This window comes from Hibiscus syriacus, unplaced genomic scaffold (genome assembly GCF_006381635.1).
Source record: "Hibiscus syriacus cultivar Baekdansim isolate YM2019G1 unplaced genomic scaffold, ASM638163v2 tig00111852_pilon, whole genome shotgun sequence".
Taxonomy (NCBI): domain Eukaryota; kingdom Viridiplantae; phylum Streptophyta; class Magnoliopsida; order Malvales; family Malvaceae; genus Hibiscus; species Hibiscus syriacus.
This window is the reverse complement of record NW_024063204.1, coordinates 108589-127190: the sequence shown is the minus strand read 5'-3', so window position 1 is coordinate 127190 and position 18602 is coordinate 108589. Positions and strand designations below refer to the sequence as shown.

At 35.2% G+C, this 18602-nt stretch overlaps 2 protein-coding genes and 1 pseudogene across 2 annotated transcripts; 2 read left to right on the top strand and 1 right to left on the bottom strand.

The window, feature by feature from the left end:
• Positions 1–5907: 5907 nt before the first annotated feature.
• Positions 5908–11068, top strand: LOC120172569 (adagio protein 1-like). The gene is made up of 2 exons (XM_039180000.1): positions 5908–6341; positions 9048–11068. Exons 1-2 carry the CDS (start codon positions 6118–6120, stop codon positions 10651–10653), a joined length of 1830 nt encoding a protein of 609 aa, XP_039035931.1. The 5' UTR covers positions 5908–6117; the 3' UTR covers positions 10654–11068.
• Positions 11069–11450: 382 nt separating this feature from the next.
• LOC120172573 (YLP motif-containing protein 1-like) lies at positions 11451–13205 on the top strand. The gene is made up of 5 exons (XM_039180003.1): positions 11451–11517; positions 11551–11840; positions 12064–12161; positions 12774–12837; positions 12969–13205. The coding sequence occupies exons 2-4, from the start codon at positions 11564–11566 to the stop codon at positions 12822–12824; spliced, it is 426 nt and encodes a 141-aa protein (XP_039035934.1). The 5' UTR covers positions 11451–11517; positions 11551–11563; the 3' UTR covers positions 12825–12837; positions 12969–13205.
• Positions 13206–13405: 200 nt separating this feature from the next.
• Positions 13406–17262, bottom strand: LOC120172567 (annotated as a pseudogene).
• Between the last annotated feature and the right edge of the window lie 1340 nt (positions 17263–18602).

Genomic DNA, 18602 nt, shown 5'->3' with positions numbered 1-18602 from the left:
AACTCGAGCTGAAAGCAATCCGAACTGAATTTAACCTGATCCAAAAGTAACCCAAACCAAAACTAATCCGAACCGAAAATCTATATATACTTTATTAGACTCATAACCAAATTTAGCCTAAATGATAAGATTAACAAACAAGAAGACATGTTTTTACAAGAATATATCAATAATTTTATATATAATAGATTAGACTCATAACCAATTCAATTTGAATTGACCTGGTTCAAAGGTTGACCCAAATAAAAAATCAACAGATCTGATTTGACCCGACCCAAAATCTAATTGATCTGATATTAACCCGATCAAAAAATCAGCCGATATGATATTAATCTGAACCGGAAAACAACCGATCTGATAGTCACCCTTGACCCATCAAAAAATTGACCTGATTCACTATCGACTTTACCCGATTTACTATACACCCGAATTAAATTCGAACCAAACTTGATCTGCCTCGAATAAAATTAAATCGGATATAATCTAGACCCAAAATGATCCGACCAAACTCGATCCGAATGGCGCATTTGTCACCTCTAATGATATATTATAGTAATTTCTTTAAATATAAATTTTAATTATATTATTATTCTTGGATTGAATCGAATAATTTTACTATAAACTCGAATCAGAACATGATTTAATCTAACTGTACCCTTTAAGAAAATATAAATTTTCAAAATATATTTATCATATAAAATCAAATTAGATTAAAATCTATCTATATTTAATTTGGCATAAAATTTATTAATAAAATCCAATATCGTATTTTAATTATTTTTCGTTATTGATATTTTTATTTAAACGGAATAATTACAAGTTTAGATTTATATAACATCTAAACATTAGAGCTTATTATATATATTTAAATATGTATAATATTTATATAATACAATAAGATTCGACCGACTCATATTAATACGGAATTGCTTTTTTTAATAGTATTAATATATAATTTTTTTTATTAATTTGGACTAAATATAAGACAATATTTGTTTAAAGATAACTCTCAACCATTTAATATTGAAGGTCACACCCTTGATCTTCCTGGTACTCGAATTCGAGACCTCAAAGAGTAACATAAATTTATTTACCGTTGAATTCGTTCGGTTCGTGATATTAATACGGAATTAAGTGTAAAATAATGGTATATTCATTATTCCTCCCAAATGTCAATTACAATGAAAAAAAGTTCAAATTATATAATATTATTCTAAGCAATACATTTATTATATAATTATTGAGGAGGTTCAATCATAGAACCAAATGATCTGACTTCATTTTGCTCATACAATTAGATGTGTTTATTTACAGTTCATTAATCTATCTATATTTATTTAATTTACTGCAGCAAAGTATTCTCCAGTGTTGCTTTTATTCATGGGTAAAGTACTCAAATGGTCCTCTGGCTGTATCATATAGTTCTGTCGAGTAATTTGATTATTAAAGTTACAAAACGATTATTCGACTATAAGACGTTGCTTTGTTGAGTCCCTTGACTATTAGAAGTTACAAAATGGTCATCTAACTATTCTTTATGTTCTAAACTCGTCTTTTTTTGTTAAAAATTGACGATAGTTTGAGTTGAATGTTAATTTGTTGTTTTGAGATATGATAGTTGTTTGAGATTATTGGATAAAACTTTATCATATCTCAGACATCATATTAACATCCAACTTAGATTGTTGTTATTTTTTAATGGAGAATGACGAATTTGGAACATAATGAATAGTCGAGTGACCATTTTGTAACTTTTGATAGTCGTGGGACATCTATCTAAATTATAAAATTATATTAAAAATCATAAAATTAGACAAATAACATGGGACATCTATATAAATATTCGTGTAAGTTGTTAAATACATGTGAATTTTTAATTTCAATAACAATAATAGGGTAAATTACATTACTGCTCATCAAATTATTATAGTTTTTTCTACTTTGGTCATTTGACTTTCTTTATAAAATCGTCATTAATTTTATGTTTTTCTATTTTGATCTTCGGTTAAAATATTAAGGTGATGTTGATAAGTATTTTTTATTTTCTTGCACTTTTTTTTCACATCACTATTATGATCTTATTTGAGAGTATTAATTTATTAAATATTGTGATAATATTGACATAGAAATTAAAAATTTTGAAAAATAAAAAAAATTATTATATCAACATCATCATTGATCTTTTAAAGATGATGACCAAAATAGAAAAAAAAAACATATTAGTGATGATTTTATCAGTGGAAAATTTAGTGACCATAACAGAAAAATGGTAATAAACTAGTGACCAATAGTATAATTTTTCATAAACCAACCCATGCTCATGGTCCTTATTAATAATTTATTTGTTGTGATACTAATTTATAAATAACATTTAAAAACATCGCATTAATTAAATTTTTAGCATACCGATGTGAAATACAATCTGGTCGGTTCCGAAGCATTCAGATTTAGTACAAGTTGGAAAGTTGGACCATTTTTAAAAAATATTTTTATTGTATATTTTAAATTATCTTAATGATTAAAAGAATACTCTATATTCTTAAAGGTTACGGATTTAAGTATTAACGATTGTAGTAGTATGATTAAACGTTAATCGTCTAATGATTGAGTGTGTTTAAAACAAATACTACTTTGTGATTAATTTAATTTGATAAAAAATTGATAAAAAGTCAACAGATGTTTGTGTACTATTAAAAACAACCAATGTAGTCAAAGGATCGTATTAAATTTATTTTATAAGTTGAGGGTAACATTAAGAAAAAAAAAATATGAATATTATATTGATTTTTTAGAAAAGTATAAAGATCTTTGATGTCTTTTTTATCAACAAAAATCTTCCTAATAATAAAATTAATAATATGGTAAAAAGTTGTAATATTTAATTTCTGAGGACAAATTTAAAAGATTAGTTTGTAATTGAAATTTAATATAGTTAAAATATTATTATATTTTATGGATGGTATAAAATTTAATATAATATGTAGGGATGGTAAATGGGTGGGGCAGATGCGGGTACTCTTTCCTCATCCTCGTACCCACATAATATTTTTATATTTATCACCTACTCATTATTTGTGACAGGTAAAATTTTTAAATACACACCCGTTCACGTGGGTACATTATCAAATATTCTCTCACACTCACTACTCAACTGGATATTCATCACTCATCTTGTTCTCTCTAGTACTAGTCCATACCCACGTGGAAGCAACCTAACAGATTACATAAACAATAAAATATAAAACAAACACAATATTTAAGAACTATAATAAAATAAACTAAGGATTAATCGAGTTTATATCCTAACATTTGATTAAATTACAATTTACCCTATAAAATCTTAAGATTTTATAGAATGTTGTCTGAAATTATACTTAAATTCATAATAATTCAAAATTTATATGGTAAGTAATAAGTGGACGGGTGGATTCATAGCTTGTAAGGTCTTAAACCCATCACCTACCCAGTACGCACGACGGATATGACTTTTTACATCCACACCCGTCTACTACCCACTAAACTTATATCCATCACCGCCCCAATTACAATAGGTATGGTGCGAAATCCACGAAATTGTACCCATTTGACACATCTAAATATGAGGTTATTAGCTACAGTCTTTAATCTATAGAGGAAAAAGATTAAAAAAAAAGGATAAAATTTAAACTTATATAGTTATATAATTATAATTTATCTCATCAAACACGACATATTTAATGTGCTCACTTACTCGCATTCTCTTACGTATTGCAATAATAATTAAATTAATTAAATTAAAATTTAATCAACAATAAAATTTATGTATAATAAAGTACTTTTAAAATAATATTTTCAATTACAATTGATAAATATTTGAATTACTCCTTTAATTTCCATACTTAACTATAATTTTCGTGTTAAAAAATGTTATGTCAATAAAATTAAATTCATGAAAATAATAATTCTCAAACAGCTTAAACTTTTAATTAGGAATAATAATATTCAATACTGTCTCAAGAAATGAGAATGAAGACTCGATCCCGACCAAAGTTAAATGTATATATCCATTCTCGTCTCACTTGACTCGAACTAAATTTTTTTTTAAATTTTATTTACTAATGTATATATATATTCAAGGCCCACCAAAGAAGTAAGAACCCAACACATTCAAATAAACCCAATCAAACAACAATCGGCCTTGTTTCCTTGGGTTCTATAAAGGCGAAACTACCTGACAAGTCCCTCTATTATAGGATCGATTTTAGTTAGCCCATTTACTTATTAAACAAATCGATTCAATCTTCTGTTATAACGATCGATTCAAATTAATCTCTTTATAATTAAATGGATCAGAGTGTATTTTAATTACAAATAATAAAATATTTGTAATAATAGAGGCATTAATCTGATCAAGGTGATAATATAGGGACTAATTTCAAATGATTGCTTCATTTTAATCGCCCATGCAGGATTGTCGTCATAGGTATGTGCTCCCGACCTGGCTTAGTAGGTTCTGCCTATCTATATAAAACTTCAATTTTCAGATTCATTCTAATTTTGATTTGATTTAAATGTTTGTATTACTACAAAAGAAATTATTTATAGGGTAAACTACGTCAATGGTCACTAATGTTTGGGTTAATATTCTTCAGCACTGATGTTTCAAAAGTCACAAATCGATCACTAACATTATGTTTGTTGCAAAATGGTCACTCGACGTTAACAACCGTTAACAGTCATTACTGTAGTAATGAAATGTTGAGTCAGATGGTTTAATATGTCACATCAACATTTTGTTATAGTAGTAATGATTGTTAATGGTTGTTAAAGTTGAGTGATCATTCTGTAACAAACGACAACGTTAGTGATTGATTTGTGATTTTTGAAACATCAATGGTGAAAAGGAACACTAAGCCAAACATTAGTGACCATTCGTATAGTTTACCCTTACTAATATTTAATTATATCCTTACATAAAAATTTGGACCAATTCTAGTAAACATCCTCAACTACCGCATAAGTTCTGAGTTGGTCCCTACACATCAGCCCCCATTTTAGTTGAATCCTCAATGCACAAGTATCAATCAAATATTTTCATTTTATTGTACAATTTAAAATTGTATCCAATTTAAAATTAAGTGTATACATATTAGGTTATTACATGGATAAGATAGCATGGGGGAATAAAATTGTACAATTTAAAATTGTATCCAATTTTAAAATATGTTTAGGACAAAGATTTATGCTTCAAATATTCAATCAAAAACTTTAAAATTTAAGAGGGGTGAACATATCGATTGATCACAATGGTAAAAAAAAATAATTTTTACTCTAGAGATTTGGATTCGAGGAACTGCATCCGTAGAGTGTGTGTTCGTTGTCAATAAATGTTTTATGTAACAAATAAGTATCTAAAGTATATCATTTTTTATTTAAGTACCTAAAGCATTTTTGGGTCAAAATAGGTACCTAAAGTATTCTTTAATTAATTTCACATACCAACTTTTTTAGAACTTAAATGAAAAAGTTTGAATAGTTTAGGTACCTATTTTGACATGAAATACTTTGGGTACCTATTTTGACCAAAAATATGACTTTAGGTATTTATTTTGACAAAAAAATACTTTAGGTACTTAAATGAAGAAGGGAGTATACTTTAGATACTTATTTGTGATATAAACCTCAATAGATTAGATACTACTTTGTAATAATTCCAGACTATTAAAAAATCAAGGATTAATTCAAAATTCGGGTCATATATTAGGGACTTTTGGGTGAGTAAACCCATCGGGTCAACCCGACCATGAAAGAGAAAAGCATGTGCAGATTTTTTTTGACACAAAGCAATAAAAGAAGGGGGTGGAGAGGAGTGCATAGAACTATCTGTGCAACCCATTTCTCTTTCTCTTTCTCTTTCTCTTTCACTCTGTCTTTCCTTCCCAGGCTTCCCCTTCTACTTTGGCCTTTAGCTTAAAAATTTTCACCAAAAAAACACGGCTCGCCACTCAAAATATATCTGAAACCCCCTCAGAACACCGCCAATTCTCTCTAATATCTTTCTCTTTCAGTTTCCCCTTTTATTCATCAGCTTCCATGGTTTTCCCCCCTGGCTTAAGCCCTTCTTAGAGACGTGTATAGATGGAGTGGGATAGTAATTCCGATCTGAGTGGGGACGAAGACGAGGGCTCCGTATTCAACGTGGGCGACCCACTTCCTTTCCCTGTCGAAAACTTGCTTCAGACGGCTCCTTGCGGCTTTGTCGTCACCGATGCCATCGAACCCGACCACCCCATCGTTTATGTCAACACTGTCTTCGAGATGGTTACTGGGTATCGCGCTGAGGAGGTTATTGGCCGCAATTGGTTAGTTCTTTTTATTGGCTTGGCTAGGTTGGTTTAGAATTGTTACTCGTTTTTGTTCCATTCATTTCTGGCGGTGTATTAATTGAGATTTGGAATGGTGTTTGGTTTATAGTTTTGTTTTCTGGGTTGTATATGAAATGGGAATCGATTAGAATGCGTTTGTGGTTTCTGGGTCATGGGATTTATTGGATGATGAAAACCCTTATATAATTTGTCTTTCTTTTTTGGTTAATTACCATCCTTTAAGGGGGATTTTAGTTATGCTCGAGATAGGAAGTGTTAATTTTCCTTCTGCAAAGAGAAAGCAAAATTTGTTTGCAGTTTAATGAATTTAGGTTTGGGAATCCCCTTTTGAAGCTTCCAAACTAGGGTTTTTTCGGTTAAGAAAAATGTTTCATGCGCTCAAACGTTTATGATGCTCCAATTCTTCATTTTGCTTCTAGTACCCATGTCCGAGATCCGTCTGTTACATATTCGGATATGGGTGTGGGGGATATACCACTCTAAATACGTGGGAAAACTTAAAAGAAAGTTGAACACACCCATGTGATCCTGTGGACTCACATTGGAATCAAGTCATGTACCGAAACATGGACACCATATTAAGTGTTTAGTGACGCCCCCTTATCATCTATCCCAAACTGACTTAAAATTAATGACGGTGGAATTGATTTCCTTAATAACTTATAATGTTTGAAGTGTTGCAAAGTAGATATTAACTAGGAAGTAATCTGCTGTGGGGGATTTCTGGCGTGAACTTTGAGTGTATACTTATCGGCCATAATTAACCGGGATGTTCTGTTGTCTTAGCAAGAAAGGGAATGGTTGAGGATTCACACGGCGTGATATATCACATTGCAAGGATTCCTTGAGGCTGTCTGAGTAAAGGATTGTCAACAGAATGAGATGTTGGTTTAGTTCTAGTAGAGCAAGCTGGCATTCGCTAGAAACAGATCTGCAACTTGATTGAATCAACTTTTTTATGGATGCCTGTGAGTTTTTTTTTTTTTTTTTGATAAGAATTGAAGGCCTCATTAAAAACCTCCTTCTTAATTAATGGAGCTTGAAAGAAAGCTCCTTAATCATTGGAAGGAGGAAAAGAGTGCCTTAAAGTTTCATTCATCAACTTAATTACATAAGATACAACCAGGACAGCACCCCTATCAAAACCAAAAAAACCAAACAGAGCCCTTAAACAACGAAAAACAGCAACACAAACTTAGACTTGACCTCCTAAGCTAGGTCCCCATCAACTGATGGTGAGTCCTGATTGTCAAACCGGCGAAATTAATACAAAATAAGAGCCTATATCAACTGATGCCTGTGAGTTCTTGTTTAGCTCGTTGGTAGGATGAGGGATTGGAATTGGAATGCTGGCAACATCTTGTTGATTTTATCTATATATGGTTTTTGAACTTCATCTCTTGATTGCGTTGGCCTTTCAAGCACCAAATTCATCCTACATGTTGATGATAAAGGTTACTGCTCAAGAGGGCATCTTTAGGTTTTATATTATATTTCCTGTTATTACTTTCTAAAGAAACTACCCTTTGACTTTATGGCATCCTTCTTTAAATAACCATTCCTGAATCATAACAATCAGAAAAGAATTGAAATGTTCAATGTTTCTGATATAAATTGTATTGACTACAGATTTGAGTTTTTACCCTATATACCATCATTTAGTACAATGATGAGATGAAGAAACATTTTTATGCTATTCTGTTTTCTTTGGCATTGTGGATGATATCTTCCTCGATATATTGAAGCTTATATGAAGGGAGATGGTAGAAAAATATGTCAATGGGACCATAGCTAATGGCTACATTGTTCTAACCGACTTATTACTGCTTAACTTATTAAGTTGATGCAGTACATTCTGGAAAATTCGGGATGCATGATGCATCATAATGTAATATGACTGAAGATTAATGGTAGTCATTGATGAGGCTGTTTTGTATGTGCGTTAAAACTATCATGGTAGTATCATATGAGACTCAAATTCATTCTTGCTTGAGGAATCATATTGATGTGGGTGAAACATATTTTTTTAAATTTTGTCAGCCTCTCTTTATGGACATAATGTGGATCTCGTACAAAAGCCTTCTGGTAAACAATAATTTAGCTCTGGTTTTGGGCTGTGAAAAAGAAATTGCTTGGGGCTTGATATTGAAAGCTTAGAATGGATGTAGTTTATATTCACTGCCACCCAGAAAATTTGAAGTAAAAAAATCACCTTTCTACTTATCAGCCTGGGAACAAATGATTTTCTGGAGAATTTTCATAAATATTTTGAAACAGAAAATCCTTAAGTTTAAAGTTATTTTGATATTGGGATGATGAGTTTTATAGATGCTGCACATCTCTTGACAAGGAGAACTTTCCCTTTTCTTGTTGAAGTTGTCAGCGAGTATCTGAGCCTATTATTATTGAATCTTTGTTTTGTTTTTGCATATCTTAGCTACTGTCGAGTTAAATATGCCTTTTAAAATTTGTTGGTTCTATGCTGAAATTGGATGGACTCAATGAACCAATCGACTTCTGATTAATTTCTACTTTCTTTGTTGATGCTGAGGTCTCTAAAGTTGCATATCTGTGTACATAAGTTATGCTCCTTACCGTTTCTTGTAGGAAGAGAAATAATATTTAATGTTCACCTTGTGACAAGTTCTGCGTTGTTCTGACATTTGTGTGTTTTTGTTTCAGCCGTTTCTTACAGTATAGAGGGCCATTTGCTAAAAGACGACATCCTTTGGTAGATTCCTCAGTAGTTTCAGAGATACGGAGATGCCTTGAGGAGGGCATTGAATTCCAAGGCGAGTTGTTGAACTTCAAAAAGGACGGGACTCCTTTGATGAACAAACTGCGCCTTACTCCTATACATGGAGATGATGCAATAATCACTCATGTTATTGGGATCCAGTTCTTCAATGAAGTGGACATTGATCTAGGTCCAGTGCCTGTATCTTCAATAAAGCAAGCTATGAAGTCATCTGACCGTTCTCATTCTGATTTTTCTGCTTTTCGACCTGTAGTGGTTGGGGACCGAAATGTGTATCGTGGGTTTTGCGGGATACTTCAATTGAGTGATGAGGTATTATCTCTCAAGATACTTTCACGACTGACTCCAAGAGATATTGCATCTGTTGGTTCCGTCTGTAGGCGACTAAATGACCTGACAAAGAATGATGACCTTTGGCGGATGGTCTGTCAAAATGCATGGGGTTGCGAAACTACACGTGTTTTAGAGACGGTTCCTGGTGCAGAAAGACTTGGGTGGGGTAGGCTGGCAAGGGAATTGACCACTCTTGAAGCAGCTGCATGGAGGAAGCTTACTGTTGGAGGGGCTGTTGAACCTTCAAGGTGCAACTTTAGTGCGTGTGCTGTCGGGAATCGAGTTGTACTTTTTGGTGGTGAAGGAGTAAATATGCAACCGATGAATGACACCTTTGTATTGGATCTAAATTCAAGTAACCCAGAGTGGCAACATGTCCAAGTGAGATCTCCTCCACCTGGTCGTTGGGGTCATACACTTTCTTGTGTGAATGGGTCTCATCTGGTTGTATTTGGTGGCTGTGGAAGGCAGGGCCTACTCAATGATGTTTTCGTGCTAGATTTGGATGCAAAGTCTCCGACCTGGCGAGAGATCTTGGGATTGGCCCCTCCACTTCCAAGATCATGGCACAGCTCCTGCACTCTTGATGGAACCAAGCTCATAGTTTCCGGTGGTTGTGCAGATTCAGGAGTACTTCTTAGTGACACTTTCCTGCTTGATCTTTCAATGGAGAAACCTGTATGGAGAGAGATACCAGTTGCATGGACCCCACCTTCTCGTCTGGGTCACACACTGTCGGTATATGGTGGTCGGAAAATATTGATGTTTGGAGGTCTAGCTAAGAGTGGCCCTCTCCGGTTTCGTTCTAGTGATGTCTTCACAATGGATTTAAGTGAGGAGGAACCGTGTTGGAGATGTGTAACTGGTAGTGGCATGCCTGGTGCTGGAAATCCAGGGGGAATAGCTCCTCCTCCGAGACTTGATCACGTTGCCGTGAGCCTTCCCGGTGGAAGAATTCTCATCTTTGGTGGGTCTGTCGCCGGTCTTCACTCTGCTTCCCAACTTTATATCCTGGACCCAACAGATGAAAAACCTACATGGAGGATATTGAATGTGCCCGGACTGCCACCTAGGTTTGCTTGGGGGCATAGTACTTGTGTTGTCGGCGGAACAAGGGCCATCGTACTCGGTGGTCAAACAGGCGAGGAGTGGATGCTAACCGAGCTCCATGAACTATCGCTTGCCAGTAATGTCTGATTACTTGCAGTCATGGCCAAAAGATGATTCTGCAGATGCATATAATCCATGTTATAAAAGAGTCGTCGCCTTTCAAAAAACAAGCGACTCCACAAGATGAGATTGAATTCTGAGAACAAACTGGATGGTGAACATCCTTGGAAAATAACAATCCTGACAAACATTCTTCTGGTCGTGTGAAACATGTTCATGTACCGAGGCTGTTCCGGTCCGGCCGGCTTGACAGGGGTAAAACTCGGAAACGAGTGGCTTGAAACATGTTTGGTTTTTTTGTAAGGTTTGGTATGAGCCTTCTAACAATGCTCACAATGGTTTATTATTGCTTCTTAGGAGGCTAGTATTCGATACAGACAAGCTGAAACAAGCTAGGTTCTTTATATATATATATATATATATATATAGGCTCTGTAATTAAGAAGAAAGGATGTTGTATGTTTGCAGTAAACTGTTGTTTTAATCTTTGATTTTGTACAGCCAGCATTGCTGATATATGAAAAAAGTGAACTAGATTCAAATTTCATAAATTCAAAAAAATTCAAATAAAATTAAGATTATAAAATAGTATTCATTAACTCGATTAACTTAATTTTTTTTTGACTCAAATCGATTTAATCGAGTCACGCTAAACTATTTATGTATAATGGGACTCAATTTTAAGTAGCAGAGATGTTAGTCCCTAATTAATAATGGGAAAATTTGATTTTTCAGATATTATAAAATGGAATGACTAAAACTGTAATTAAACTAACTAACTTAAACAGTGAAAGTACAATAATGAAAAGGCAATATTAAAAGCAGCCGCTGTTCTTCTCCACTTGGGTTTCGTGACATTGACACTCCGTTCTTCTCAGCTTTACTTTTCTCTTTATCTTCGAACACTTCCACTCTTCCTTTCTTTTCCTTTATCAAAATGCCGATCAAAAGGGATCCGTCGATTCCGCCGCCGACGATCGGCAAGATCGGTCCTTATACCGTCTTCATTACCCCTCCTTCCACCCCTTCTCCCGCTGAATCCCCTGTTTTTCAATCTCCCACCAAGGCTGCGCCGCCGGCGCCTTCTCCTCTCACTCCTCCTCCCGTACAACCGCCGCCCCAGCAGTTCGAAAAGTCTCTTCTTGCTTCTGAATCATATTCCAATGGCTCCTTTCTGGGTTTCTTCAAAGACGCTGCCTTTAAACTCCAAAACGGTATCTAATTTATTTATCGGAAAGAAGTATCTGGGTTTAAAATCATAAAAGAATAATTCATTTTCTCTCACCTGTTTTCAAGTTTAAAGCAGAATCTCACCTGTTTTCAAGTTTAAATCAGAATCGAGATACGGAAGCTTAAGAAACAGCTCAATTATGTTCACACTTGGTTCATTTTGTTAAACAATGAACAAAAGAAATCACTGGGTTCTTTTTTTGGCAGCTCATTCAAGCTTGGATGATCATTTAGCGCGCTGGTTTGGTTTAAATCAATCGAAGTATCAATGGGCATTGGATGATTATTATGAGAGCAAGGGGCTGGTAAGTGTTTATAGATATTCGTTTGATGATTCGTTTTCTCGGGAAAATTTTAGGTTTAAACTCGTTTGATGATGCTTTTTCTCGGGAAAATTGAAGTTCCCAGATCATAACTTTTAAGCTCCTTTTAGTTTGGTATTAGGCTACGTTTGGTGAAATCAAAGTACTGCTGAAGCTACTTGTGAAGTAGCTTATAAGCAATTACTACTTTTGTTATAAACAATGATATGTCTTACATTATAATATTGTCATGCACATAAAATTCGGCAGTTCGGAGTTCGGACTTATATCCATATCCGACATTACTACTCGAAGTGGCGTGGTTTTGAAGTACTACTACTACTCGAACTTGAATTAGTGTATGATTTTATATGATCAGCTTAATGTCTAAAGGTGATTAAGCATATCGAAATGCATGGCTTCCGGTTATACTTCGGAGATGCACCATGGAAGTAACATCGATGTTGTGACAGTAAAAACCGTTTGTGTTATTGTTTTTACTGTGTTAAGTTTGCTTCTCGTCATATCAGTTGCAGCTACACAATGCTTAGGATATTGACGCGGTTTAACATTTTACCGAAATAAATTCAACATTTTACATCATTTTTATCTCAGGAAAAGGAAGGTAAAGTGAAAGATATATCGAGCAAAATACAGAGTGTGTAGCATACTTGTCCTGGTAACAAAAAAAATTCCGACATCCCTGTTATATTCCTTTTCTAATGTCATCCTTTCTCGAATTTTAGTTAGTTATATATGTAGTGCGGATGTTCGAAGTTCTGATTACCCTGAATTTTTCTGTTTCTGCAGAAATTGCACCAAGGATGGTTGTTGCTTCGGAAAGACATCCGGATTTGTGAAGGGAACTTGGTTGAAGTCTCCAGATAGGATCGTATGCGCTTCTCTTCCTTGTGTTAAAGTAGCTAACTGAGCTTGTTTTTGTGTATTGGGGTCGGAACTAGTCAATCTCTAGCATAGGGATTGTTATATGGTGTGCAGGACATTCTGTCACGTGTTGTTATTTTATTGAAAGCATTGCCTCGCTGCCTAAGTTTCTCATTTGTGTTTACGGGCAATTGAGACGATAATCTTATCTTATGTTATTTGGACTGCCATGACTGGGAACACGAATAAGAACAAAACGGAGAACGGACAAACGTGAGTGGTCTCCGGTCACGTTTGTGGCGTTTCATATCAGAAACACCATTGGAATAACTTAAAGCCTCGGTGAAAGAGCCGATAAGTGCTACATGAAAGGATAAGAAAATTATGGGATTCTTTCATGATCTAACAACCACAAAAGCAGCTAATGGTGAAATGTAAAGTATCATTGACAGTCTACATGAAGAATGTAATGGATCTAAAGAATTATTGCTGACATCGACCTTAATGCAGTTTGTGCTCAGAAACGATCCATTCATGCAAAAGCCTACCGGTACAATGGATGATCCCTTGCTCGAGATACAATCGGAGAGCGTGTCCGCGAGCTGCTCTGCGAGAGATGGTGGATCTGTGATGAAGATATCAACAAAGACCTTCAGGATCCTCGCCTCCTGCGGGGTTGCTCTCAAGCTGTACCAGGTGAGGAATTTCTGCCTGAAGTTCTCGATATGTCCGTCACACTCTAACCATCTGATCACCTTCATGTAATGCTCGAAATCCATATCTGAGAGACCGTCTTCCATACATTCTTCATCTTTTCTCCGATTTTCTTCTTTGAGGTGCTTCGCCTTCCATCTTGAGGATCTTCTCCTTTCCCAGTCCCATTTTCGCGGTCCTTGCTACTGGTTTTTGATATCCCTCTTCTTCCTTTTCTGTTTTTAATTATTTCCATTCTGCGGGGAGTAATCGGCAATGCAGCTTCTGAGCAACCAACAAATGGAAAACATTCGGTACCAGTCTTTACCGGGACATCAGAGTCATTATCAGTGCTTGTCTCCTCAGTAATCCGGTCCTCTGACGTGTGCCTTTTCTCAACATTTAGTGAATCGGTATCAAGCACGGAACCAGCTATCTCCAACGTGTGTTACTCACCCAACGTCGGAACTGCTTCTGCCAGAATTCCATCTTCACCGAGGACAGTGCACTTGGTAGCACCTTTCAATTGATTCGTTGAAACAATGTGATCCGTATCCTTGGAATATATACTGTAATTCTCTGCCCTGTCATCATTTTGATCACTGTATGGAGTAATGTTACTAGTTTCATCCTCAACCGAAGATGGATTCGAAAGGCTGCTATAATTGGTTGCTGGGCTTTGACTTCTTTCCATCATCGGGCAGCCTGGGACTCCATTCCCACTGCAGCATGTCAAAATCGAAACTTCCCATGGACCGAACTCTTTTGTACCATTACATGCCACGACTTTGAAAAGATATTTTGTAGCCGGAGTCAGCCCCGCAACAACAAACCTTGTGTTTGGAACCAACATGGTACAAGTTGATTTAACTGGGTAATCCCGATCACAAGACTTGCGATTCCATAAGGTACAACCGATAATACTACTCTGTAAAGGTTCTTCAGAACCCACAATCACAGTAATGGAAGTTGGACAACATCTTCGAATTGTACTGTTGCTGGAGAAACTGAAAATGAACTCGCTGAAAAAGAATGAGTTGATACATAAATCAATAAAACGAAATCCCATAGAAAAATTGTTTCGACGATTGGAAATTGAAGAAAGATACAGAACTTCGGGTCCCGAAGAGAGCCTGTTGACGATACCCCTACCTATCTTCACGGGCACACCAGTCAATGGACCAACCTCAGCTTCAAGCTTCTTAACAGCTGCATCAACAATCTCAGAAAGGTTACGATATTTTCAGTCTTACTAAGAAGTTTTTGGCCTAAAGAGACGATAACAAAGAATGTCCACCCTCGTATCTTTTGCGGCCATCATTTGTTTTCTCCAGCACCTAAATGAATAAACGAACTCACTCATCAGACTGTATATCATCATTAATAGTAAACACAAGTATATATACACTAGGAGTGGGTAACTCTTGTGTCCGTATATATATAGGAGTATTTACCTGAGCAAATCATTTACTTTCCGACATGCTACACAACAAAAGCTCCCATCAAGAACAGCATGTCGTTTATCTTTTCCAATGCCGGACTTTTCATGTTTTAAAGCACACTCGAGATGACACGACATGCCACATGAATTTCCCGGGAAAGGAGGCTCCGAGCTGCAAAGTAACCATAGACTAGGATCCTCGTTGTCATCGAATTTATAACAGATGCAGCAGGAACACCTCTTGCAAAATATATCGTCTTGTCTCAAGGTAGCTTTGCAAGCCGAGTTTTTGCAATAAACAGCATTGATCGTATCATTGCCACCATTATCGATTCTGGGATCATTCACATTAATGGGCAGTCGGGAAGGATAATCAGCTTTCCTCTGCCTTATGGCTGTTCTCTGGCCGCCTGTGGGGTACGAGTGCAGTTCAGGATCTGTTACACCTTCATGATCACCTGAATTATTTTCAGCTACAATTTTCATTTTCGATAATTTTCAGCTCAGTCAAACCGGTACATTTCCTTTCCATCCCCATCTCCTCACATAGGACCTGTAAAATCTCTTGACGGCATCATGATTGTAGCATTTCAAATGCTCTACTTGCCCTTTCCGATAATTCATATACGAGTTCTCTCTTTTCATCCATGCTCAATTTACTACATTTTGTTGGATCGAGTGCAACTCCTAAAGCCAAAGGAACACAAAATCGCAAGTTAACAAGTAGAAGCATGAGAAAACCCAAGAGGAATGAGAGATCCTAATACTGATATCAACTTGGCAAAATGTAGGGAACGTTAAACAAGAAATCCTTCAATTTATTTATGCAAGCAAAAAGGAAAACGACATTAATACGAGAGGAAACAATTAAAACCGAAATATCAACAATATACTTGAGGCGTATCTTTATCCGAGTCCGACTAGGAAATGACATTCACCATTCATCCCATGCACTTGACATGCAACAACGACAAAACCATAAAGATTGCCAAATTACAAACAATTAGAAAGAAGAGAATAAAACTCCAGAATTTGCCCGTTACGGAGCCGCTGTTACCGACCAATTATGAAAGTCATCCAAGAACGTCTAATGAGCTTTATTAATCAAAGTAAAATGGGAAAACTCATAATTGACTTGCATTAACCAAGGATGTTCCGAGCTACACTGAACTCCAAGGATTGTTACACTTCAGATCACAATTCAACAAAAATGGACATTAGAAAAGAACACATCATTGCCAGTTCCAGTAAGGGATTGAACACAATGCCATTCGACTTTTAAAAACTCTGGTCATTCATATGTATACGGCCATATCGAAGATTACCGTGTCGGACACAGCCATATCCGACACACACCAAGTTCGATTCATTGGAATAATAATGGATGCACAGAAAAGGCACTGCTAGCATCATCCATGATGACAGCAAACAACAACTGGATTCATCCACCAGTTCAACACAACGAATTTGTTCGAAAATTATTTATCGGAACGACGAATAAGGTTGAAAGGCAAGACGATCCCAGAAATCTACCAAGTACAAATGGTTCAGCTGAGAACTTTGTTTAAACTGAAACCCAAAACTCCAGCATGCAAAAGATATAACCTTTAAGACCTTCAACAAACTATAAAATCGGAAGCAAAACAAAACATTGAATCGCATATTACATATCACTCGGAAAAATCAAAATCCAAACAAGGAAAAATAATACCTTCAAAAGAGGAATCCATGGCAGTGGAGCACTCAAACCCAGATTCTATGTCACTCAAGAAAGTCCAAATAAAAAGAAAGAAAGTACCTTCCAGAGAGGAATCCATTGCAAACAGGAGAGCCCTCAACGCAAAACCCACATTACCATCAGAATCCCAACCTTTTGAAGTCTGGAAAAGAGGCAGAAACTTTCAATTAAAAAAAACTATAATTAGAACCAAAAGCAGTAGCAAAAGTCATAGAGGATCAGTGAACTTCTACCAAGAAAAGAGGCTTGAAATTCAGCAGCCACAGCAGAAGAATCCATGACTGGAAAACTTTGGTGTTGGTTGAGTTTAAAGGCCACTCTTTTATCTGTTCATTCAACCTTCTTTTATACTTATTAATAATATTTCCGCAAAAATTAAAGGAATAAAAAATGGAAACAGATATTATATTTTATAATATATTCTTATACTATAATACTATTTCATGGGTTTTATATTTTAGTGATTTATTATTAGAGAAAACTATATAGATACAAGTGTGAACGGATGAGGGTAGTTTGATAATTAAGGGTATGGCGCGGTGTAGGGTCGCGTCTTATCTGTGATTCTCAAGAGTTATGTTTCTCTTGAATGATATTTTAACACGTTCATTTGATATGAATACAATGACAGTTTCGTCTTCTCGAATTTCTCTATCATAATAAACAATAGTCGAAAGTCGCGTCATTCTTAGAGTTTAAAAGTGCAACAATATTATATCTGCAAAAAAACAACTGAAATAAACCTAATTAAATAAATAATATATTATCAAAAATATAACAGAATACATTTTTTATACATAAACGTAAATAATTTAAATAATATAATTTTATATTATTACCTGCACCGTAAAAATATTTCGACGAATGCTCCCACTTTCTAATTCTACAAACATAAAAATTAATTGAAAACAATTAGTATAATATTTTTTTTTTCAAATAATCATATATAACTATAAAATAAATATTATAACAAAATTACCTTATAACAAAAGATCGAGCAAACTTCTGATTCAAATATAAGATGATTGTCGGATGTTATTTACTTATTCAAAGGATTGTTGGTGAGAGAGTTTACGGGAGACGACTATTTATAGCCGAGAGAGAATGCCTTAAAGCTGAGCAGTTTGGGAAAATAATGCAAGGCGCGGTCCTTGCACCGCGCCTTGCATTATGCATGTTTGATAATTGAATAGCGCGACCCATGCCCCGCGTTATATCTTACGTGGCGTAAGGCGCGGCCCCTGCCCCGCGCCATACACACGTGTATACATGTCAGTATAAGGCCCGCCTTACCCCACGTGGTGTCAAATCAGCGTATAGCGCGCTGTAGGGGGTGCCTTACTGCAAAGGGTGTTAGATCGAGAAATATAGTATGACCGATGCCTGATCGGGAATATTAAATTAAAAAAATGATTTTTTGAGAAAAATGCCTGAACTTTTAATTTTATTAATATAACACTGAACTTTGATTTTTATTTCAATTATATTACTGGACCGTTAAATAATTAACAACTAAATCAAAACGATACTATTTTGATGAGATGTCAATGTCGGTATCCGTGAGGCATGTCATAAATGATAATTTAACGATTCAATGGTATAATTAAAAATTATAACGTTAAATAAAAATTAAAGTTTAACGTTATAATTGAGAAAATTAAAAATTTAATAGTATAAATGATATAAC

Bases quoted from the DNA above. Each gene is read 5' to 3' on its own strand.
- LOC120172569 (XM_039180000.1), top strand. From the start codon at position 6,118: ATGGAGTGGGATAGTAATTCCGATCTGAGTGGGGACGAAGACGAGGGC. The intron at 6,342-9,047 runs GTTAGTTCTTTT...TTTTTGTTTCAG, and splicing joins GAGGTTATTGGCCGCAATTG to CCGTTTCTTACAGTATAGAG.
- LOC120172573 (XM_039180003.1), top strand. From the start codon at position 11,564: ATGCCGATCAAAAGGGATCCGTCGATTCCGCCGCCGACGATCGGCAAG. The intron at 11,841-12,063 runs GTATCTAATTTA...TTTTTTTGGCAG, and splicing joins TGCCTTTAAACTCCAAAACG to CTCATTCAAGCTTGGATGAT. The intron at 12,162-12,773 runs GTAAGTGTTTAT...TTTTTATCTCAG, and splicing joins ATTATGAGAGCAAGGGGCTG to GAAAAGGAAGGTAAAGTGAA.